Here is a 24129-nt window from a genome sequence, read left to right as displayed (position 1 = left end):
GATGGAATTGGCTGACTAGCAGGCTTTTCTTGGGGTCTAGGAACACCATATTCCTCATCGCTTTTTACTGAGTCCAGAGGGGACTTGGGTTTGTCTTCGGGTTTTGCTGAGATCTTATCTTCTTTCAACTCAGCTGATGCTGGTTTCTCTTCAGTTTTAAGCGGAGATTTATCTCCAGCAACGAGAGATGGAACAACTGATGGAATTGGGTGACTAGCGGGCTTTTCTTGGGGTCTAGGGACACCATATTCGTCATCGCTTTTTACTGAGTCCAGAGGGGACTTGGGTTTGTCTTCGGGTTTAGCTGGGATCTTATCGTCTTTCAAGACAACTGGTGCTTGTTTCTCTTCAGGTTTAAGAGGAGATTTATCTAAAGCAACGAGAGATGGAACAACTGATGGATTTGGCTGACTAGTGGGCTTTTCTTGGGGTCTAGGAACACCATATTCCTCATCGCTTTTTACTGAGTCCAGAGGGGACTTGGGTTTGTCTTCGGGTTTAGCTGGGATCTTATCGTCTTTCAAGACAGCTGATGCTGGTTTCTCTTCAGGTTTAAGCGGAGATTTATCTAAAGCAACGAGAGTTGGAACAACTGATGGAATTGGCTGACTAGCGGGCTTTTCTTGGGGTCTAGGAACCCCATATTCCTCATCGCTTTTTACTGAGTCCAGAGGGGACTTGGGTTTATCCTCGTGCATAGCTTGGACCCTATCGTCTTTCAAGTCAATGGGCTTATCGTCCTCCAAGTCAGTTAGTTTAGGTTTGTCGTCAGTGAATGAACTTGTAATCAAATCGGAAGTCTTCGAGACCACAGTGGAAATATTTGTTTTAGTGGAACTTGCAAATTCTTCTGCCTTGAAATCAGTCACCGTTTCTAGTTTAAGAATGTCTTTAAGAGGAGATTTATCTCCAGAAACTACAGAAGAAACAAACGAAGGGAGTGGCTGTTCTTGGGGTATACGTTCACCAAATTCTTCATCGCTTTCATCATCTGAATACGTCGTTGGACTGGGCTTAACTGAATCCAGAGGGGACTTGGGTTTGTCTTCGGCTTTAGCTGGGATCTTATCTTCTTTCAAGTCAGCTGATGCTGGTTTCTCTTCAGTTTTAAGCGGAGATTTATCTCCAGCAACGAGAGATGGAACAACTGATGGAATTGGCTGACTAGCGGGCTTTTCTTGGGGTCTAGGAACACCATATTCCTCATCGCTTTTTACTGTGTCCAGGGGGGACTTGAGTTTGTCTTCGGGTTTTGCTGGGATCTTATCGTCTTTCAACACAACTGGTGTTTCTTTAGGTTTAAGCTGAGATTTATCTCCAGCAACGAGATATGGATCAGCTGATGGAATTGGCTGACTAGCGGGCTTTTCTTGGGGTCTAAGGACACCATATTCTTCATCACTTTCATCGTCTGAATACACTATGAGACTAGACTTAACTGAGTCAAGAGGGGACTTAGGTGTATCCTCGTGCTTAGCTTGGACCCTATCGTCTTTCAAGTCAATGGGCTTATCGTCCTCCAAGTCAGTTAGTTTAGGTTTGTCGTCAGTGAATGAACTTGTAATCAAATCGGAAGTCTTCGAGACCACAGTTGCAATAGTTGTTTTGGTAACACTAGCAAATTCTTCTGCCTTGAACTCAGTCACCGTTTCTTGTTTAAGGATGTCTTTAAGCGGAGATTTATCACCAGCAAGAACAGAAGAAACAACCGACGGTAGTGGCTTTTCTTGGAGTCTAGGAACGCCATAGACCTCATCACTTTCATCGTCTGAATACACTGTACGACTGGGTTTTACTGAGTCCAGAGGGGACTTTGGTTTGTCTTTGCGTTGAGCTGGGATCTTATCGTCTTTCAAGGCAACTGGTGCTGGTTTCTCTTCAAGTTTAAGCGGAGATTTATCTCCAGCAACGAGAGATGGAACAACTGATGGAATGGGCTGACTAGCGGGCTTTTCTTGGGGTCTAGGAACACCATATTCCTCATCGCTTTTTACTGAGTCCAGAGGGGACTTGGGTTTGTCTTCGGGTTTAGCTGGGATCTTATCGTCTTTCAAGACAACTGGTGCTTGTTTCTCTTCAGGTTTAAGAGGAGATTTATCTAATGCAACGAGAGATGGAACAACTGATGGAATTGGCTGACTAGTGGGCTTTTCTTGGGGTCTAGGAACACCATATTCCTCATCGCTTTTTACTGAGTCCAGAGGGGACTTGGGTTTGTCTTCGGGTTTAGCTGGGATCTTATCGTCTTTCAAGACAGCTGATGCTGGTTTCTCTTCAGGTTTAAGCGGAGATTTATCTAAAGCAACGAGAGTTGGAACAACTGATGGAATTGGCTGACTAGCGGGCTTTTCTTGGGGTCTAGGAACCCCATATTCCTCATCGCTTTTTACTGAGTCCAGAGGGGACTTGGGTTTATCCTCGTGCATAGCTTGGACCCTATCGTCTTTCAAGTCAATGGGCTTATCGTCCTCCAAGTCAGTTAGTTTAGGTTTGTCGTCAGTGAATGAACTTGTAATCAAATCGGAAGTCTTCGAGACCACAGTGGCAATATTTGTTTTCGTGGAACTTGCAAATTCTTCTGCCTTGAAATCAGTCACCGTTTCTAGTTTAAGAATGTCTTTAAGAGGAGATTTATCTCCAGAAACTACAGAAGAAGCAAACGAAGGGAGTGGCTGTTCTTGGGGTATACGTTCACCAAATTCTTCATCGCTTTCATCATCTGAATACGTCGTTGGACTGGGCTTAACTGAATCCAGAGGGGACTTGGGTTTGTCTTCGGCTTTAGCTGGGATCTTATCTTCTTTCAAGTCAGCTGATGCTGGTTTCTCTTCAGTTTTAAGCGGAGATTTATCTCCAGCAACGAAAGATGGAACAACTGATGGAATTGGCTGACTAGCGGGCTTTTCTTGGGGTCTAGGAACACCATATTCCTCATCGCTTTTTACTGTGTCCAGGGGGGACTTGAGTTTGTCTTCGGATTTTGCTGGGATCTTATCGTCTTTCAACACAACTGGTGCTGGTTTTTCTTTAGGTTTAAGCTGAGATTTATCTCCAGCAACGAGATATGGATCAGCTGATGGAATTGGCTGACTAGCGGGCTTTTCTTGGGGTCTAAGAACACCATATTCTTCATCACTTTCATCGTCTGAATACACTATGAGACTAGACTTAACTGAGTCAAGAGGGGACTTAGGTGTATCCTCGTGCTTAGCTTGGACCCTATCGTCTTTCAAGACAATGGGCTTATCGTCCTCCAAGTCAGTTAGTTTAGGTTTGTCGTCAGTGAATGAACTTGTAATCAAATCGGAAGTCTTCGAGACCACAGTTGCAATAGTTGTTTTGGTAACACTAGCAAATTCTTCTGCCTTGAACTCAGTCACCGTTTCTTGTTTAAGGATGTCTTTAAGCGGAGATTTATCACCAGCAAGAACAGAAGAAACAACCGACGGTAGTGGCTTTTCTTGGAGTCTAGGAACGCCATAGACCTCATCACTTTCATCGTCTGAATACACTGTACGACTGGGTTTTACTGAGTCCAGAGGGGACTTGGGTTTGTCTTTGCGTTGAGCTGGGATCTTATCGTCTTTCAAGGCAACTGGTGCTGGTTTCTCTTCAAGTTTAAGCGGAGATTTATCTCCAGCAACGACAGATGGAACAACTGATGGAATGGGCTGACTAGCGGGCTTTTCTTGGGGTCTAGGAACACCATATTCCTCATCGCTTTTTACTGAGTCCAGGGGGGACTTGGGTTTGTCTTCGGGTTTTGCTGGGATCTTATCGTCTTTCAAGACAACTGGTGCTGGTTTCTCTTCAGGTTTAAGCGAAGATTTATCTCCAGCAACGAGATATGGATCAGCTGATGGAATTGGCTGACTAGCGGGCTTTTCTTGGGGTCTAGGAACACCATATTCTTCATCACTTTCATCGTCTGAATACACTATGAGACTAGACTTAACTGAGTCCAGAGGGGACTTGGGTTTATCCTCGTGGTTAGCTTGGACCCTATCGTCTTTCAAGTCAATGGGCTTATCGTCCTCCAAGTCAGTTAGTTTAGGTTTGTCGTCAGTGAATGAACTTGTAATCAAATCGGAAGTCTTCGAGACCACAGTTGCAATAGTTGTTTGAATAGAACTTGAAAATTCTTCTGCCTTGAAATTAGTCACCGTTTCTGGCTTAAGAATGTCTTTAAGAGGAGATTTATCTCCAGAAACTACAGAAGAAACAAACGAAGGAAGTGGCTGTTCTTGGGGTATACGTTCACCAAATTCTTCATCGCTTTCATCATCTGAATATATCATAGGACTGGGCTTAACTGAGTCCAGGGGGGACTTGGGTTTGTCTTCGGGTTTTGCTGGGATCTTATCGTCTTTCAACACAACTGGTGCTGGTTTCTCTTCAGGTTTAAGCGAAGATTTATCTCCAGCAACGAGATATGGATCAGCTGATGGAATTGGCTGACTAGCGGGCTTTTCTTGGGGTCTAGGAACACCATATTCCTCATCGCTTTTTATTGAGTCCAGAGGGGACTTGGGTTTGTCTTCGGGTTTTGCTGGGATCTTATCTTCTTTCAAGTCAGCTGATGCTGGTTTCTCTTCAGTTTTAAGCGGAGATTTATCTCCAGCAACGAGAGATGGAACAACTGATGGAATTGGCTGACTAGCAGGCTTTTCTTGGGGTCTAGGAACACCATATTCCTCATCGCTTTTTACTGAGTCCAGGGGGGACTTGGGTTTGTCTTCGGGTTTTGCTGGGATCTTATCGTCTTTCAAGACAACTGGTGCTGGTTTCTCTTCAGGTTTAAGCGGAGATTTATCTCCAGCAACGAGATATGGATCAGCTGATGGAATTGGCTGACTAGCGGGCTTTTCTTGGGGTCTAGGATCACCATATTCCTCATCACTTTCATCGTCTGAATATTCAGAAGGACTGAGCTTAGCTGAGTCAAAAGGGGACTTGGGTTTATCCTCGTGCTTAGCTTGGACCCTATCGTCTTTCAATTCAATGGACTTATCGTCCTCCAAGTCAGTTAGTTTAGGTTTGTCGTCAGTAAATGAACTTGTAATCAAATCGGAAGTCTTTGAGACCTCAGTGGCAATATTTGTTTGAATAGAACTTGAAAATTCTTCTGCCTTGAAATTAGTCACCGTTTCTGGCTTAAGAATGTCTTTAAGAGGAGATTTATCTCCAGAAACTACAGAAGAAACAAACGAAGGAAGTGGCTGTTCTTGGGGTATACGTTCACCAAATTCTTCATCGCTTTCATCATCTGAATATATCATAGGACTGGGCTTAACTGAATCCAGAGGGGACTTGGGTTTGTCTTCGGCTTTAGCTGGGATCTTATCTTCTTTCGAGTCAGCTGATGCTGGTTTCTCTTCAGTTTTAAGCGGAGATTTATCTCCAGCAATGAGAGATGGAACAACTGATGGAATTGGCTGACTAGCGGGCTTTTCTTGGGGTCTAGGAACACCATATTCTTTATCACTTTCATCGTCTGAATACACTATGAGACTAGACTTAACTGAGTCAAGAGGGGACTTGGGTTTATCCTCATGCTTAGCTTGGACCCTATCGTCTTTCAAGTCAATGGGCTTATCGCCCTCCAAGTCAGTTAGTTTAGGTTTTTCGTCAGTGAATGAACTTGTAATCAAATCGGAAGTCTTCGAGACCTCAGTGGCAATATTTGTTTGAGTAGAACTTGCAAATTCTTCTGCCTTGAAATTAGTCACCGTTTCTAGTTTAAGAATGTCTTTAAGAGGAGATTTATCTCCAGACAGTGCAGAAGAAACAAACGAAGGGAGTGGCTGTTCTTGGGGTATACGTTCACCAAATTCTTCATCGCTTTCATCATCTGAATACATCGTAGGGCTGGGCTTAACTGAATCTAGAGGGGACTTGGGTTTGTCTTCGGCTTTAGCTGGGATCTTATCGTCTTTCAGGACAACTGGTGCTGGTTTCTCTTCAGTTTTAAGCGGAGATTTATCTCCAGCAACGAGATATGCGGGCTTTTCTTGGGGTCTAGGAACTCCAGATTCCTCATCGCTTTCATCGTCTGAATACACAGTAGGACTGAGCTTAGCTGAATCAGGGGGGGACTTAGGTTTATCCTCAGGTTTATCTGGGTCCTTATCGTTCTTCAAGTCAGATGGTTTTGATTTCTCTTTAGGTCTAAGCAGAGACTTATCGCCAGCACTGAGCAAAGGAACAACCGACGGCAGTGGCTTTTCTTGGGGTCTAGGAACAACATATTCCTTATCGTTTTTATCGTCTAAATACATCGTAGGACTGGGCTTAACTGAATCAAGATCGGTCTTTGGTTTATCCTCAGGTTTAGCTGGAAGCTTATCGTCTTTCAAATCAATGGGCTCATCGTCCTTCAAGTTAGTTAGTTTAGGTTTGTCGTCAGTGAATGAAGTTGTGGTCAAATCGGACGTCTTCGAGACCACAGGGACATTTGTTGTTTTAGTAGAACTTGCAAATTCTTCTGCCTTGAACTCAGTCCCCGTTTCTTGCTTAAGGATGTCTTGAAGCAGAGATTTATCTCCAGCAACGAGAGATGGAGCAGCTGACGGAATTGGCTGACAAGCGGGCTTTTCTTGAGGTCTGGGAACACCATATTCCTCGTCACTTTCATCTGCTGAGTACCCTATGACACTAGACTTAACAGAGTCAAGAGGGGACTTGGGTTTATCCTGGTGTTTAGCTGGGACCTTATCGTCTTTCAAGTCAATGGGCTTGTCGCCCTTCAAGTCAGTTAGCTTAGGTTTGTCGTCAGTGAATGAACTTGGGATCAAATCGGAAGTCTTTGAGACAACGGTGGCAATTGTTGTTTTAGTAGATCTTGCAAATTCTTCTGCCTTGAACTCAGTCACCGTTTCTTGTTTAATGATATCTTTAAGGGGAGATTTATCTCCAGCAACTACAGAAGCACCGGCCGATTGAATTGGCTGACTAGCGGGCTTTTCTGGGGATCTAGCAACACCATATTCCTCATCGCTTTCTTCGTCTGAATACACCGTATGACTGGGCTTAAATGAATCCAGAGGGGACTTGGGTTTATCCTGGTGTTTCACTGGGAGCTTATCGTCTTTCAAGTCAACTGGTGTTTTTGTATCTTCAGGTTTAAGCGGAGATTTATCTCCAGCAACGACAGAAGGAACAACCGAAGGGAGTGACTTTTCTTGGGGTCTAGGAAGAACATAGTCCTCATCACTTTCATCGACTGAATACACAATGAGACTAGACTTAACTGAGTCAAGAGGGGACTTGGGCTTATCCTGGGGTTTAGTTGGGACCTTATCGTCTTTCAAGTCAATGGGTTTATCGTCCTTCGAGTCAGTTAGTTTAGGTTTTTCGGCAGTGATTGAACTTGTTATCAAGTTGGACTTTTGCGCGACAATGTTTGTAATATTTTTTTGAGTTGAGCAGTAACTTTGTTGTTCCGTGAACTCAATAGCAGTTCTTGACCTTAATGCCATTTCATGCGATGTTGCGTGATCAGGTATTTCCATTTGAGGTGCTGAAGGAATTTTTTCGAGAACTGGGATGTCATACTGAAAGATCATACTGTCGTATGCGTTGCCTATCGATTCAAGAATTGCTGTGGGCTTACCCTCAGTTTTGACAGTTGATCTCCCATCTTCTATGCCATATTTGTCGCCAAAAGAATCTTTCGCAGTAGGAAACTTAACGGATTCATTCGATTGAGTAACCGTTTCTTCGTAATTGGAAGAGTAAATATATTTCTTAGTTGCCTCTATAGTAGATTCCGACTCTATGGTTGATAAATGCTTTAGTTTTTTGAGTTTTTCTTTGTCAAGCTCTTCATCACTGTCGCTTTCTACTAGTATTGTATCTGATGCTGGTTTCGCATCAGATGGGAACTTATTCTTTGTATTGTCAGTCATTTGGGCCATTTCCGAGGTCTTTAAGACCAGGTTCTGGTGGGTTTGAAGCTCGACTATTTTATCGTGTATAGGAAACCTATCGGTTGTCTCTTTTTCTAAGTTCTGACTATCCGTTTGAGTTCGGGACTGAGCATCATGGACAATTATTTCGCTCTGCTTATCCTCATAGTCGCCAACTGCGTGCATGAACTCTTTAGTGTCTTTGATGTCGCTTTTGGAAATGGAATGCAATCGTTCAAGGGTGTGTGCAATTTTGGGGAATTCTACAAGTCTAGTGTCCTTAGTCACCTCTACTGGAAAGTCTGCAATATCACATTCTGTTAACCTTCTAATTTGACTCTCTGCCACCCCAGTCAGACACTCCTGTACCACACTCTTGCCCTCGAACTCCTTGATGCTCTCAGCCACATCGTACCTGATAGCCTCCCGCTCGAGAAACTTGGCTGTTGTTGATTTTACATCGTCCTCTGCTGGCAGGGGTTCGATTTCTGGCTGCTTTACGAAATCCTTTGCCATGACTGAGATTGTGCGCTTTGAGCATGTCTTTTCACAGACTTCTTCGAGGTTTTCAATACTGGGGCTCGTCTTGGCCAAGGCAAAAACAGGGGAAACTACCTTCTGTTCGGGAATACGCTTGGAGCCTAATCCTTCTAGAACCATATCAGTGTCGCTTAAAATCTGCTGCTCTATAGAAATAACATCAGCCTGACAGTCCTTGGCACCTATTTTTCGGGGACTAAATGGCTTGGCCTCTAAGACCGCTGTGGGATATCGGCGTTCGATGTCCTGTACTACTTCCCTTACCTTTGGCAGTGCCTCCAAAGGTTCCTTACCTACTAAGTCTATGTGCTGATCAATGGCCTCGGTTAAAATCTTTCCAGGTACCTGTTCTACTTTTTTATCTAAGCCTAGTTCCTGTTCTGGTAAAGTCTTTTCCGTTTCACATAAGTCTTCGGCCACCTCAAAGGCCTTCCTCTTCTTGCAAACCTTCTCGCAAACTTCTTCCTGAATCTCCTGCAGGCCAGAAGCCATGGCCTCGATGGGGGACAGCTTCACTACCTCTGGTGGCAGCTCCCACTTAATCAATTGCTCCAGCGCCAAATCTGATGGCGTAAGTATTTGCTTCTCTACCTCTGCCACGTCTGGTTCCTTTTTCTCTTCGTGCGGCTGCCTCTTTTGCACTATAAAGGGAATAGCCGACACCACTGTACCGCAGATCTTCTCCTCAATGCTCTGCACCACCTCCTTCACCACCGGTACATTGTCGCCTATGTACTTGGGAGCCACACTCGGCTGACACTCGGCGGTCTCTGTCTCTGAGCTGGCGGTGCTCTCCAAACGCTCTATTTTGCGTCTAACGTCGCCACAGGCCATAATTTGCTCTAAGTACTCCCTATCACTGGAAGATCTATCTGTATCTGCTTCTATCACTGTATCCTCTGGCTGTGGCTTCTCCTTTATCTCCTGATTCTCCTGATCCTTCTGCTGATGCTGTCCCTTCTCAGGCACAGTCAGATCTACCTTTGTGCGATCTATTTGCGTTGTCACAGTCGTCGTCGTCGTTGTGGTTGTGGGTGCTGTCATCTTCGGTGTTTGACTACTTGTGCTCATTTCTGGAAATGAGGTAGTGTCTGGTGAATACATTTTGTGGATATCGGGGGAGACTGCCATACTAGGAAGCAGCTTTTCAGGTTCATCGGTTCTTGTAAATGTTTCGGTTTTTACATTATGAACACTGAAGTGCTCTGTTTGAGGCGTTTGTTCCGTGAGGGCAGAAATATTTTGGTTTTTTTTGTTTGGTTTGGTTAGAAGTAGAAGTAGAGTAGAAAACATGGCAATAGTATAAAGACAGTTAACACCGAATACAATCAATCAAACCATATCTATAATGTAGATATGGTGGGTTAGTCTATTATGTACACAGTGCAGTTGACAGTTTCGGAAATACATACTATATAGATACGTAGGTACATATATATATAGTTAGACTACAAGCTGTACGCCAAAAACCCAGCAGCAGGCACAAACATGCAAATAATGCTTATGCTTATGGTACGAGTAGGTTATTGTATTTGAAAAGCAAAATCAAAAGATCAGATGGTACCGATCTAAGCGGATATGCCGCATATGAGGTCGTGGATTCTTGAGATTGGATGCTAAATGCTTCTCCAACTTCAGAGCTTAGCTGCTGCACAATGCACAAATATTAAACAATTATTCGAGTAAAATCTTCGCTGATTACGTTTGCACATTTTTGGTAAGCAATGTATTTAAGCAATGTTCATGTTCACTGTGAAATCAAAAGGCAAAATTGGCAAGTACTGCTACTGCAGGAATGAGAACGAACCACGACATCATATGTCACATACAGAATACAGAACACAGAATGCGATCTAGAAACTAGAACCAATTACGAGTACATCATAAGAAGCGCGCTGGGTTGGTGGGGTCTGGTTTGGGTTTGGGTTTCGGTTTCGGTTTTGGGTGCATACAAATCAAACGATTTCAATGGTTATGGTGTGGCTAATACGAGTATAGTAGATATTGTAGTTGTAATTCGCAAATAAGGACAAAGAATACGAGTACCATATATGTAAGTATATGTATATAGAGAGACGCTACAGTGAGGTTTGGATGTGACTCGACTTAGCATTCAGTTACAGTACAGTACAGTATTATCTTTAAACATATATACTATATGGATATATGTACGAGTATGCATGTATGCCTCCTCACTAGGGATTGCCAAAGATTACGAAAGCAACAGAACATATAATTATTTGCTGAAATCAAATCAAACATAAACATTGCAAACTGAAAGCCATGGTGGTTCATTGGAGTGTTCTTCGATGAGGAGGCCTCGTATGGAGATCAGCGCTCACAGTGCGGATCCCAATACGGTTTTAATTTGGTTCGATTCTATCATTTTATTTTTTTTTGGATTTCCGATATCCGCGAGAGTATGCCAAAAGTGTTTATCTTAATGAAAAAAATCTTGTTGTAAACGCTATACGTACGAGTATGTTTAGATTAGATTAGTAGTAGATTGATTATAGGCTGTGGTTTATCCATAGCATAGGCCGGATGAATACGAATACGAGTACGAGTATAAGTAGTTAACAAGGTAATTACATAGGGTAACACAAATCGAATTAGTTATATTGGAATGTAACGTAAACTGAACTCAATTGCTTAAATAGTTGTTCAAAAATTGCAAACGTAATTGTTGTACGAGTATCATGAGTGCTGAGAGACGAGACCTATCATCAGACGATACCCATCAGAAAACGTCAGATTAGATAACATATATCCTAATTCCTGGGCAACTTTTCAAATTGATTGTTATTATACATGAGAACTTACCATTAAAATACGATAGACTTAAGGTTACTTTAGTGTTCGGTTTCGGTTTGGGTTTATTTGTATAGTTTCAGTTTTAATTATTCCATTTATTCTGCGATTAGATTATTTTCTTTATCTGTTATGCATTGAATGAACCACAAACAACAACTCAAGCCGAAAATGTTGAGGTACTTGTATTTAGGATTGCACGATTGAATAGGTACTTTGTATCTATCAATCTATAAATCAAACAAACGCACAGGAAGCGCAAAAAAAAACAAAAGTATATCTCTTGGAAAAAAAATGTGAAAATTACACTCTCGCCTCGCGCGTTCTTCAGAAATACAATTTCGAGACTAAATCTACCCAAAACGGCTGCCTGGCGTTGTACTGCTAGACAGCAAAAATTCCAAAAGCAAATTAAATTAACTATACGCCACCGCTCGGCTTTCGTCAGTCTGCTTTGCTCCTAGCACCGGCCCCGTGCATGGCCTAGCCCCTGGCCCTGGGGTCATATGACATAAGAGCGCCATCGGTGGCTTGCCTATCCACCATCCACCAATTATATAAAGAAGCGACTTGAACTAACTGCATATCCCTTCAGATGCTAGGGCTAATGGCTAATGGGCTTTCGCCAGACACCCCTTGAGGAGCTATCCCTAAAGTAAATTCAAGTAAATTCCAGAACCTTGGTAAGCAAAGTAGAATCGATTTGTGGATCGAGCTATCGATCGACTGGCGCTGACATTGCCCGCCATTGAATGTTATGTTACGTACAAGCCGTGTGCCGTGTACCGTGCGGCGCCAGCCCAAGCAATTAGCAATGTCTCTGCGACCTTTCGCCAGTGGTAGCGCACTGCTCCACGTAATTGGATTAGTGCCTGGCAGCCAGTGTCTGTGAGCCGTTGTACAGCCTAGTATTGCCTCAATATTAAGAGTAAGCATTTGGGAGAGGTTGTGGTCAGGTTCATTCAATACGCTTCGGTCTCGAGTTATATCTGGGATCTGGGATGATCCCTTCTTTCAGTTTAAGTTTACTGCCGCACTTACAGACTTTTTTGATTAAGATACACACACTAGCAGTTTGCCTTTAGAGATACGCGTTTACAGATACGATTACAATTATGATAACTATTGTAGTCTGGGAGCGCAATCGTTTAATGGTTGAATGGTATTTTGCATACAAAAAGCCTTTGGACCCAAATCAAGACAAACATAGAAAATGTTGGGGAACAGAGAATAGTGGGAGTAGAACTGAACGGGAGGAAACGAAAAAACAGTTTCAGAGAAACACTACATATTGTGGCACAAACTCAAACGAAAATTCAATCTTAAATGAAAACAAAAAGGTGTACAGTAAATCATCGTTACAATTTATAGTATTTTACCGAAAGAGGCAAACATAGGAAAATATATAAAGTAAGTTTACATAACAATTACAAATTGCATAGAGAATTGAGCGGGGAGCAGGGATCCATCCACTCGTTTCATACGACGAACTTACCTATTTTTGTTATGGCAGAGACGCGCTCAAACGTCGACTCTGTGGTCGTGTGCAGAGTGGTCACATTGTCGCCGAGATAATCTGTCGCCCGATCAAAATCAGAATGGTAAAAATGATCCAGATCAAGCACTGTACACCATCACCATTACTTACCACGCTCCAAGCTGATCAACTCCGGCTCCTCGTTCTGCTTATCGATCTTCGTGTCGCTGGGCGTGGGCGGCGGAGTCTGAGAGTCTGGAATGTCGCTCGCTGGAAAAGTAAAGAATGTGAATAAGGGAACGTATGTATTTCGGATTAAAATTTCGCTACCGATTTGCTTGAGCTGATCAGATATCTCAATGACTCCTGCGCTCATCTTCTTGCTAATCGTTTCGCCCACAGACTTGCAGAACTCGGCATCGGTCAGGGATTTTCGAGGCTCCATGGACAGGGGAGCACTGAGACCCTCCTCTCTGATTGAATCGCTCAATGGAACGGTGGCTCGTTTTTCAAAGGTATCGTACTCAGAAAGTTCCTGGACCACACTCGGCAGATTTTCCGGCTCCTTGGCAACGAAAGCGAACTCCGGCTTGGGTGTTTGGAAGAGCGAAGCATCTCCGATCGGTGCCGCCGACTCAATGCCATCGCCTTTAGACAGCTTTTCTGGCAGCACTTTCGAATCGATGCTTTCTGGCACTACTGATGATTTAATGGTTACTGGATGCAGCTGCGTCTGCTGTTCCATGCTCAGGAAGTCCGCGGTTAACTGACGCTCGTACAGTGGCTCATTCTGCTTGGTCAGCTGCTCAATTGGTTTCACTGCTTCCTCAATCAGGGCTTTCGATGCCTCCGACTCTTTATCCTTTTTCTGCACTACTAGCTGCTCAGCGGTCTTGACAACTTCCTCAACCAGGGCTTTTGCCGGAAGGGACTGTAGCTGTGTCTGCTGCTCCATGCTCAGGAAATCGGCGGTTAGCTGGCGCTCATGCAGAACCTCCTTAGGCTGCTCCACAGTGGGTTTTACAGTTTCCTCGATCAGAGGCTTTGCGGGTGGCTCCGTGAGCTTTACAGCTTCCTCGATCAGTGTCTTCCTGGGCTCCACCACAGGTATCTTGCTCGCAGGTGGCGATGGTTTTACTGAGATCACCGACTCTGGCTCCGATGTTGATATCGATGTCAGGCTGGATTCGAGAGGTGGCTCGGAGGCTTTTGGCATGCTCGGCAGTTGGCTTTGCTGCTCCATGCTGAGGAAATCGTGGGTGAGCTTGCGTGTGTCAGCGGTAGCTATGTTCTCTTCGATCTTGTGGAATGTTTCGACTACTTCGGCTATCTTTTCCGCCACCTTGTCCTCTTCAGGCCGCACGTGGGCGATGGGCTTTTCTTCAATCGTGACTGTCTTCTCCATTTTTCTGGCAATCTCTGAATGCTTCTCAGACTTCACAATCTTCTCCTCGACCTTGTGGAATGTGTCAATCAATTCAGAAACCTTTTCGGTGAGGGTTTCTGCCTTGGAGGCAATTTCTGGCTGTCCAGCGGACTTGTCTTTGGGCACCTCTGCCCCCAGGCCTGCTGCTGTCATAATGCTGGCGGTAGAGGCCACCACATCGTCCAAGACTCTCGACTCCAGCTTATCCACTGATTTTCTTGGCTCCACCTTGGGAATCTTGCTGGCTGCTGGCGCTGCCTTGGGCTCGGCGGCCAACTTCTCGCCCTGCAGAAAGTCGTGGGTCACCTTTCGTGTGTCCACCACCTCACCAATCTTTTGGGCATCGGCAGCGGAAGTTTTGACTGGGATTTTGGAGAGGGGCTTCTCGGGCTTGCTCTCGGCAGTCAGGTCGCCCTCTACTTCTGCCACAGCACGTGGGGCCGCAGTGGGCTTCATGGACTCCTCGCTGGGCTTTCTCACCAGTTTGGGGATTTGGGTTTTTGGCTCACCGCCATGGAAGTCGTACTTGACCTTTTTCGCCTCGAATTCGGCGATTGTCTCTTCGATAGTTGTGCTCTCGATGACCTGCACGGTCTTGACCTGCTCCTGGGCCACTGTCTTGGCGTCCTGCAGATGTTTAATGGTCTCGCTGACCTTCGTTGTCTCGGGCACCGGCTGGCTGGGCAGGATTACGGAATTGTCCTCCGTTTTGACGTTCTCAAAGGAGCTAATAATGTTCTCCACCTTCTTGCTGGCAATCTCAGTAACTTCACTAATGACTTGCTCGACCTCCTTCACAGTTTCGGGCGTCACTGACGCCATGGGGCTAGTCTTCTTCTCCTTCACCTCCTCGACAAACTTCTCGTGCACTGTGGCTGTTGTGGAAGTTGTCGCTGGGAGTTGGCTACGTTTCTCAATCTCCAGGAAATCCTCTGTGATATCCCGGGCCTCCTGGCGGGTGATGGTCGTGGCTCGACTGAAGGTGACTGCATCCTTCTCCGTTTTTTCGGCAGAACTGATGTCCTGAACAATCTTGTCTACGGCGTCGGGTGATGGCTGTTCCTCCTCCTCAGAGCTGCGGCCGGATGACTTGAACTTGTGCGTCAGCTCCTTGTCGAACTCGCTCTTGCTCACCTCTGTCGAGTCCATCTTGCCCATCTTCATCTTGATGACCTGTTCGGGGACAGCCGCTGTCTTGATGATCACATTGTCGGCGGGCAGTTGCATCAGGATCTCGGACTCGTGATGGGCCTTCTTATCCTCGATGAGACTCTTTCGCTTGATTTCTGTTATTTCGCGGGTGATCTCCTTCTTTTGCGTAGAGGCTGGTATGGAACGCTCCATGGACAGGCGCTTGACGATCTTATCGCGCCTCTCGGCAACAGTCCGCTTGACCTGCTCCTCGTCGGACTCAGACTCCTCGACCTCCTTCTCCTCGGCAGAGTATTTGACTTCCTCGCGTTCGTTGATCTGCTGGATTCGCTTGCCTGGAATTATCGGCAAAAGATTATCTTATAATGCCTCATGGAGTGCGAGTCCTATAGTACTTTTACTTACTTTCTCTGCGAACCAGCTCTTCCACGGATTCCGAGTTCTTCATAATGTCCGTCTCGTCGAACTCGCGCGAATGCGAGAGTCTTCCACTCTTGCACTTTTTCATGATGTCATCTCGGCCGATGTTCTTGAGCGCCGTCTCCAGGGACAGGATGTCGTAGTTTGGCTTGTCCTTGTACAGGCGGATCATGCTCTGAGCCTGCCTGGCTATGCTGTCGGTGTTTTGGTTGATGATCTCGTCGATCTCCTCCGCGTTGATTCCGATCTCTGGCGCCAGCTGTATCCAGTCCTTGCCCAACAGATTGGACAGATCTACAATGCGAATGTCGCCGATGTAGTGGTCGTTCTGGTGTTTGCTCAGGCTGAACATGGAGGTTCTGTAGGCGGAGGTGACGCGGTCTGAGAAGGCTGTGGTCGAGTCAGGTATCACTGCCTCCGGCAGCACTATGTTCAGTATGCAGATGGGCTGCTGTGGAGGCTCGCCCTTGGCAACCTTGGGCTCCTTCATGAAGAGGGTTCGGCCCACGATGTCCGCATGCTGATCCTTCACACGCACCGTGAAGGGCAGACGGTTCTCGCGGAAGGCCTTGAATTGAAGCTGCAGCTGGTCGCCAGACTTGGTGACGGGCACCAGGTTACCGGCCATCTCAATGTACTGCGGTTTGCCTTCCAGCACTTCCACGTCGCGACTCTTGGCCACTTCCGTGTAGAGCTCGTGCTTCTCCAGAGTCTTGTCCTCGCGGTCATCGGTCATGCAGAAGACGCGCAGGCGGGCCTCGAAGGGTTCAATCTTCTTGGCGAACACCACAAACTTGGCTATGAAGGGCACATGAATGACTTCCCTGAATGGAGAATGGAGATTATAGATAGATTATAGATGAAAACCAATCCACTGAGGCACCTGCCAGCGCACTCACTTGTAAAGCTCTGTGGCCATCTTGGTGGCATCGGAGATATTGCGGCAGTCCATTAGCCAGAAGCGAGCCGAAACGGTAGTCGTGAAGGAGACACAGTCGTTGACAAAGGTCAGGGGCGTGGAGCCAGTGACATCCTCCCATTGGGCACGGGACGGTCCGCCTGACGAGTTAGGGGGTAGACGGTAGATGGGAGATGTTCAGTTATGGGGCACACAATTACCAAAGACACAGCATAAATGGGGTATACGCATAGACTACATATTGTATGTAAAAACTCTTTGAAAACTCTACTTTTGTCTCATTAGCAGATTGAATATTGAATTGAATATTGTATATTGAATTCCAAAATTGTTGAACTAATTTCACAAACGAAACGATAAAATTGAACTGAAAATCTTGTTCAGAGAGAGAATTGCGATTGTGTGTGTGTGTGTGTGTGTGTTAATTACAAAGCATTTATATGGAATAGGAAAGTATTATTGTATATAGTATATTGTATATAGTACGAGTAGAATAATATGGTATAGTATTAAAATTTTACGAGTATTTAGCGATAAGTAATGGAAATATTAAGTAAGTTTCTTCTTTTTTAAGATGTACTCGTAGTATATGTATGTATATGGTATATGGAAGGCATAGCATGACGTGATATTTGACTGAGTGTTATGTGGTGTGGTGTGGTGATGGGTGGACTGTATCGTGGTGTGGTGTGGTGTGGCGGATTGTATGATTAGATGAGTTGCACTTTGATTTCAAGCATTTTGGTTATTTGATTAGTTTAGTAGGGCTGTAGCATTTACAGAGGTACGAGTACTAGGGTACTTGTTGCGCTTACTTCGAAGCCGTTTCGAAACAACATGCTTAATACTTTGGAAAAACATATTTCTTTGGTTTCTCTTGAATGGTAAAAAGGTGAGCGTGTCACGTGTTTCTTCTTGTAAATGTGTTCAAAACAAACGAAAGTCCCAAAACGAAACCAAATCAAGAACAAATGAACAAGGAAATCATACGATTAGAAACTTCAACTGACTTCAGGAATGTAGTAAAAGTAATCGTCTACTTTTCGATATTACATATATTCAAATATCTCGTATATCGTTATTATCGCTTGCCATAGCCTTAGCATTAGCTTGACTTCTGGTTCTTCCTCAATAGTTGATATTTGTTCAGTTTCAGAAAAGTTCTCTTTGGTGCCACAAACAGTAGAAATTCGAAATTCGAAACTCGAAATTGATCATTCATATTTAGTTTGGAAAACATTTAATGTACACAATATTCTGCTTTATGTGTAACGCGAAATAAAAGCAAACAACATAAACGTTTAACTCTCAACGAATAACAACAAATAACCAAACAACAATCAGGTGCACAACATTCCAACTGAAATGGTTCTTCAAAATGAAACGTAAAGCTGGAAAGCCTTAACAAGTAGATATGTAGATATGTGATGTGTGTGAATGGAGTTAGAATCAAATCATAAACCAAATAGAATAGAACTCAACAAATCAAGGTAGTAGAACTGGCTTTTAGTACGGTTTCAATGGCCCAAAGAGCAACTTTATTTGGCATTTAGTCTTAGTTAGCTTACAAAAACCTACAAAAGTCTTGAATGAAATTGTGCAATTTAGGTATCGTAGTATATCGTATATCGTATATATTTAGCAATAAACCGCGTGCATTCAGAAAGTCGCTTAGTAGTTCGTTTTATGGTATATTATAGGGAGAGATATGTAGTTAGAGAGATAGTTAGTAGAAGGCAGCAAAGACGTTTGCATCACAAGCTTAAGGTTCGAAAAAGTACGATAAATTGGAAAACTAAGCTGCTTCGAAGAGCCGGAAGCAAAATCTTGGCCCAGAGAACTCTGCCAATGGGAGTGGGGTCAAAAGCGGTACCCAAAAGATAACCCTGAGCTTCTGGTACTCGTTTCAGTAGTAAACCCAAAGAGGCAGCGAGACACGAATTGAAGCAAAGAACAACTAAATGAAAATCAATTCTGAATTCAAAGAAAAAGGTACAACCATAAACCGAATAATGGAAATTCAATGGAAACAAAAGTTCAATGAAAATGAAAGTCTTTTAAAGCATAGAGAAGTTGGAAAATAAATGTTCGAAATATTTGCAATAGTTGGTTTTAACAAGAGAATTTATCATAAATAAAATATGCAGAATTTTCAAATTTTTTGTCAAATTTCTTCTTGGATTTTGTTATTTGCCTTATTTTCGCAACACAACCAACCATACCATGTGGTAATGGCAACGGTAATGGTTATTGTTAATTAATCATTATGTATTGTATTTTTTTTTTTTTGTTTGGCATAGAACGAAACAACTAAATATGAACAAATAACGATTTTATAGTTTTTAAACAGTTTCAATTTGAAACCTCATACATGTTTGTGAATTTCTGAATTTGTATTATTTATTTTTAGTATTTGTGACATTTGAGCCATTGTTTTAGTTACCTTTTAGAGACCTTTTCCGAAACACACCTTCAATGGATTGAGAAAACAGAACGGAATGCGTGCACACATATGCAATGACGCATTAGTACGAAATTATAGAACAATTACATAAATATGTTTTCAATCAAGAATTGAAATTGAAGTTTGTTTGGGTTTTGTTTTTTTATTTGTCTTTTGCTCAACACTAAAATTATCATCGAAAATCAGAAAAACAAACTGAAATTGAAACGGAAAACCGAAACGAACGAACGAACGCAAAGAGTAACAAAGAGAGTAAGAGTAAGAGAGTAACGGAACAATCACCGTTAGGCACAATGAGAGGGAGTAGACACACTGAACATGACATTGAGGTTAGAGCGGAGTAAGTGTCACAGGAAGAGTTTTATTTTGTTGTAACTGTACTTCGTATCATGTAGTGTCGTGTCGTGTGTTGTGTTTCTGTTTTGTGTGTGGGTGTTGTGGATGCACATGTATGAGCGTATCCGTGTCTGTATGCAAGGGTGAATGACGAATGCTCTACAACTGGGCTAAAATCCAAAGAGATTACTCGATACGATACGATACGATGCGAGGCGAGGCGGGGGCGAGACATGGCGTGGCGGGGCCCTGCCGGAACACCCGAGAACAACTTGTAGCATCTACCACACAGACACAAGCACAATGGATATCACATGGGAGAGACCTACACATACAAACGAATTGGACCGAATTCACAGAGCCATCTCTGAAAATGCTCCCTAGATCTTTGGTTCATTTTTTGATATTGTTTTTGTTGGCAATTTTTCTCTGTACAACATAATGCATAGGTACTTGGGTTGGATATTTAAAGTAGTAGTATATGACATGTATGGTATTTATAGAGTACTACTTATTAGCACATGAGATACTTGTAATCTAAATGTTATAGACAACTAAAATGAACAACGAAAGCAGATACGAAATCAACTCAACCAAAGCATATAGTATACACTCAAGAAATTATAACCAGGAATGAAGTAAATGAAGGCCTGAGATATAGATAGAGAGAGAGTTACAGAGAAGGAGGTTGTAGGTTGTAGGAGGTTGGGGGTTGGAAGTTTGAGGTTGGGGAGGATCTGTATTCGTAAACATCAACTAACGTAATGTAAATGTAAATGTAAGTGGGGGTAGGTATACTCATAATAGTTAGAATAACTGCTTGGATCACATTTTACGAACAACACAAAAGATCGGATGGCGAATCGGTAACAGCTACAACTTACCTGTGATGGAGCATAGCAGCCGCAGGGTTGGCGTGTTGCCCGAATACTGATTGATCATCCCCTGGCTGTGGGCCTTCGGGGCCGGCATACTGAGAGTGATGGCCTTGTGGAACTTACGGCGGCGCGGCTCGACCGTCACTATCGGCGATACGGCCACTCCACGACCCAGCAGCTTGGCGGTTAGATCGGGATCGACCGGCTGGGCCTAGAACGAGAGTGTAACGAATTTCGGATTGGCTCAATAGGCAAAAATCGATTTCCACACATCGGCCACACATACGCATATGCATATGTACGTATATGCATATGTATGTACCATGTACATGAGATGAACAGAACTTAAAATGGTAAGAAAAATCCATAACAAAACCAAGTATATACGAAATATGCGCCTCTGGTTTGTCACACGACATGAAATTAACATACTATTAAACTATTAAAATAAAATGAAATGAGTCTGGGGCTAAAAGGGTGAACATTCTCGATTCGATTTGACCAGCACTCGCCTTGGCTTTTTCTGTGGGTCGTGTGTGTTTAGTTTTGTTGTTGTTTGTACAATGATTATTCAGTTTGATGTATTATGCATATCGTTTTTCGTATTCATGGTGGTATTGAGCAATTGTTTCAGCATGTTTCAGTTAAAATACGGTATAAGTTAACTACAAACGATAACAATGTTCAAGCCCATTTATGTCCCAATAAATTTAGTCATCAAAAAAACTTCGACTACAACTCAAGAATATTTCAAAGAACAGAACTTAAGAGCTTTATACAGTTTATACAGAAATCAGAAACTTAAAACGGAAGAATATTCACGAAGAATTTAGATTAGAGATACATACATATAGTATTAGAGGAGTAGGTACAGAGAAAATGCAAATAAAACGTGCGAAAAGTTCGAACTCATGAGTGGGGGCCATTGTAAAATCGGTTTTTGCTTACGATGCCGTAAGGCTAAAATGTTACAACTTCGTTTAGGCACTTCGAACCGGGACCCAATTGTAACTATCTAAGTATTCTTTAAACCTCTATTTCGCTTTTGCTTTTAAGATATGTATAATCTTTTGTTTTCTTTTTTTTTTGTATTCGTTTTGAAAAAGCAATTGAATGAAAAATGAATCAAATGAAAAGTAATTAAAACATTTTCATTGGCATAAAGTTTTTGTTGAACTAAATTTATTGGGTAGTACTGCATTTCAGAGAACTGGTATAATCTTATGCATAAATAGATCATAAATAATGTATGAATAATAGTTTATAGTAGTTATAGCATATTGGTAAATGTATCATAATAATTCGATTTCGATATCAATGTATTTCTTTTGGACAATTTCTTTACGAGAGCATTACAGAAGTCGCTCTTGATCCATGATCAAAATCAGTATGTTCTTCATATATATGTATGTTGTATATAGGTATTATTGTATGTCACTATCTGCATAGCATCTAGCATCTGTGATTAGTTAGCAAGTGGAATCGGAAGCCGATTCCGCAATGGCTCCATAAGCTGAGTGCCGTCAAGTTTTTAGGTGTTTCGATAAGTTCAAACAAAGTGCACATATTTCATACATAAATAACATTTGGAGAATGATTTAGAAAGATTTCGCCTGCAAAGGCCATTCACAGTTGCCGGATTTACACAATAAAAGGAAGGTCCTTCACTGTGCATCGCCTTTGCATGGCGCCGAATATTCAATTTCCGAATAAGTACAGGTGCATACCATCTACCATACTTCTACACAGGACTAAGGAGGCGGGTTAACATAGATGGTTACTGGCTATTGGATTGTATCTTTGGTTATAGTAAATGCGTATTTTCTACTTTGGAAAACGTATTTTGCATTCTTTGGAGTTTGATTTTGATTTTGATATTCATTTTAAGGAAGTTGTAGATTAAATGCACGATTATATATGCCTGACAGATAACGTATTTCGTAATTCGTATTTGGTATAGATATATTTCGCCCTGGTTTTGGCCTGGTTTTGGTTTTGTTCTGTGATTTACCAGATGAGCGAGAAGCGCTTCTTCTTGGGCACATGATTGACGCTAATCTTTCGTAGCTTCTCAGGCGCAACGCCTTTGCGCGGTTTAAAGAGGTTTACCTGTAAGCCAACTTTGATCTTCTTGGTGAGGGCTCCCTGTGGGAAGACGGCCTGCACCTGCGGCACCACTGTGCTGGAGACCATGCCGCCCTCGGGCCCGATGGCATGCACTTCCTGGCGAATGCGCGAAACGACGGCAAAGTACTGGGGAAAGTCGTAGGTGACAAATCGGCACACATGATTGCCAGCCTGCTCCTCCAGTTGGGCAATTTCTGCACACAGGAAAGAAGCCACGTTATAGTCGAGGAAAAGCTAAAGCCTTGCCCACCCAACCCAGACTCACCCTCTGGCTCGAAGCACTGTTGCAAGACATCATGGATGATCTCCTCCGAGTTGTCGATGGAGTGCTCGCGCCAGGTCTCGCCATTGTCCGAGCGCAGAATGATGATCTCGCGCTCCTTGCCACGTAGCGAGGCGAAATGCGGCACCTCCATGACCACGGGCCCAATGAACTTGGTGGAGCAGGGACCTAGCTCCAGCACGCGACTGGCCAGGGCCTCGCCCTCCATCAACTGCGGCGGATGCATGGTCCGCTGTGGCTTTACATAGCGACAGGTGACCCGCGTCGGCTGGCAGGTGGAGCGCGATGGAATGATCATGCGAACGCCGCTGTGGCGACAGCCGCGCATGGCTCCACCTCGTGCATCTACCAGGAAGGAGACCAGGAAGCTCTTCCAGCTCAGTTTACGGCTGCAAGACAATCTTATTAGACACTAAATCTCTAAAATGAATATAATTTACTCACCCAACGTGCGGTGGCTCATCGTGTCCATGTCCGTTGGCAATGTAGACACCATCCACGGTGGCCTTGGGCGAGTTACCGTACACCTGCGCCTTGTGGGGACTGATCACCTCCTCCCCAATTGTGGGCGGCACACCGCCGGCATACTCAGCGCTCTGGGTCATGCGGTTGGAGTCCATGCGCTCATCGCGGGTCACATCAATGGGCAGCGAGTCGTCGCCTAGGGATTTCATTTCATCAACAGTCAGATAACGGTATGGTTGATCTGATAGCATATTATCTTCGCCTAGATTTTGGATACGGTTTCGATTTCGTTTGCAGTTGCAGTTGCGTTTTCGATGCGATTCGGTTGCATTCCATATCGTTTTTATTTTAATAAAGCACAAGACAGTCCAATTGGCCATATAGTAGCGTTGATTGTAGTTGTAGTTGTAGTTGCAGTTGGTGGTGTAGTTGTGGTGTTGTAGTTTTTGTTGTTGTTGTTGTTGTTATTGTTGTTGTTGTTGAGTTGCATTTGGAATGAGAGCAAGAGCGAGAGCGCGGTGCATTGAAAGTAGAAGAATGCAAATGAGTTTGATTTTAGTTTAAAAATTTTGTATAATCGACATGCTTCATTGTATTTGTATAATCGGTAGAATAATAGTTGATATATGTATGATATAGTATGTAAAGCTAGCATGATCATTAAACAGGAGCATATTTTTGATACATTGATACAATAGATTTGATAAAGGATGGATACATGGGATACACAAGTACATATATACGAGTAGTAGTAGGTATATTTCATGCCATGGTACGAGTACAAGCAAATACGGGAACATTTATCTGCATCTGAGCGCTGATAGTTAAATCAAAAGTGTCTCTAATAATCCGGTTCTTTGATATCAGAGAATATACAATCTTATAGGGAGAGTAGTTTAAGATATATGTACATATATACATTTT

The 24129-nt window shown here is 43.4% G+C and overlaps 1 protein-coding gene across 1 annotated transcript in view; it reads right to left on the bottom strand.

The window, feature by feature from the left end:
• Positions 1 to 24129, bottom strand: part of LOC6604665 (ankyrin-2) — a 65646-nt gene that overhangs the window by 30228 nt on the left and 11289 nt on the right. The window contains exons 9-17 of the mRNA XM_026989868.1: positions 23185 to 23467; positions 22723 to 23129; positions 22440 to 22651; positions 20337 to 20541; positions 16633 to 16792; positions 15719 to 16557; positions 13066 to 15648; positions 12907 to 13005; positions 12754 to 12834 (exon numbers count right to left, since the gene is read on the bottom strand). Coding sequence (XP_026845669.1) covers positions 12754 to 12834; positions 12907 to 13005; positions 13066 to 15648; positions 15719 to 16557; positions 16633 to 16792; positions 20337 to 20541; positions 22440 to 22651; positions 22723 to 23129; positions 23185 to 23467 — 4869 coding nt within the window. The remainder of the gene's footprint in view (positions 1 to 12753; positions 12835 to 12906; positions 13006 to 13065; positions 15649 to 15718; positions 16558 to 16632; positions 16793 to 20336; positions 20542 to 22439; positions 22652 to 22722; positions 23130 to 23184; positions 23468 to 24129) is intronic.

Source organism: Drosophila persimilis, unplaced genomic scaffold (genome assembly GCF_003286085.1).
Source record: "Drosophila persimilis strain 14011-0111.01,24,50 unplaced genomic scaffold, DperRS2 tig00000431-arrow-pilon, whole genome shotgun sequence".
Taxonomy (NCBI): domain Eukaryota; kingdom Metazoa; phylum Arthropoda; class Insecta; order Diptera; family Drosophilidae; genus Drosophila; species Drosophila persimilis.
Note: the sequence above shows the minus strand (reverse complement) of the source record. Positions and strands in the feature narration are given on the sequence as shown.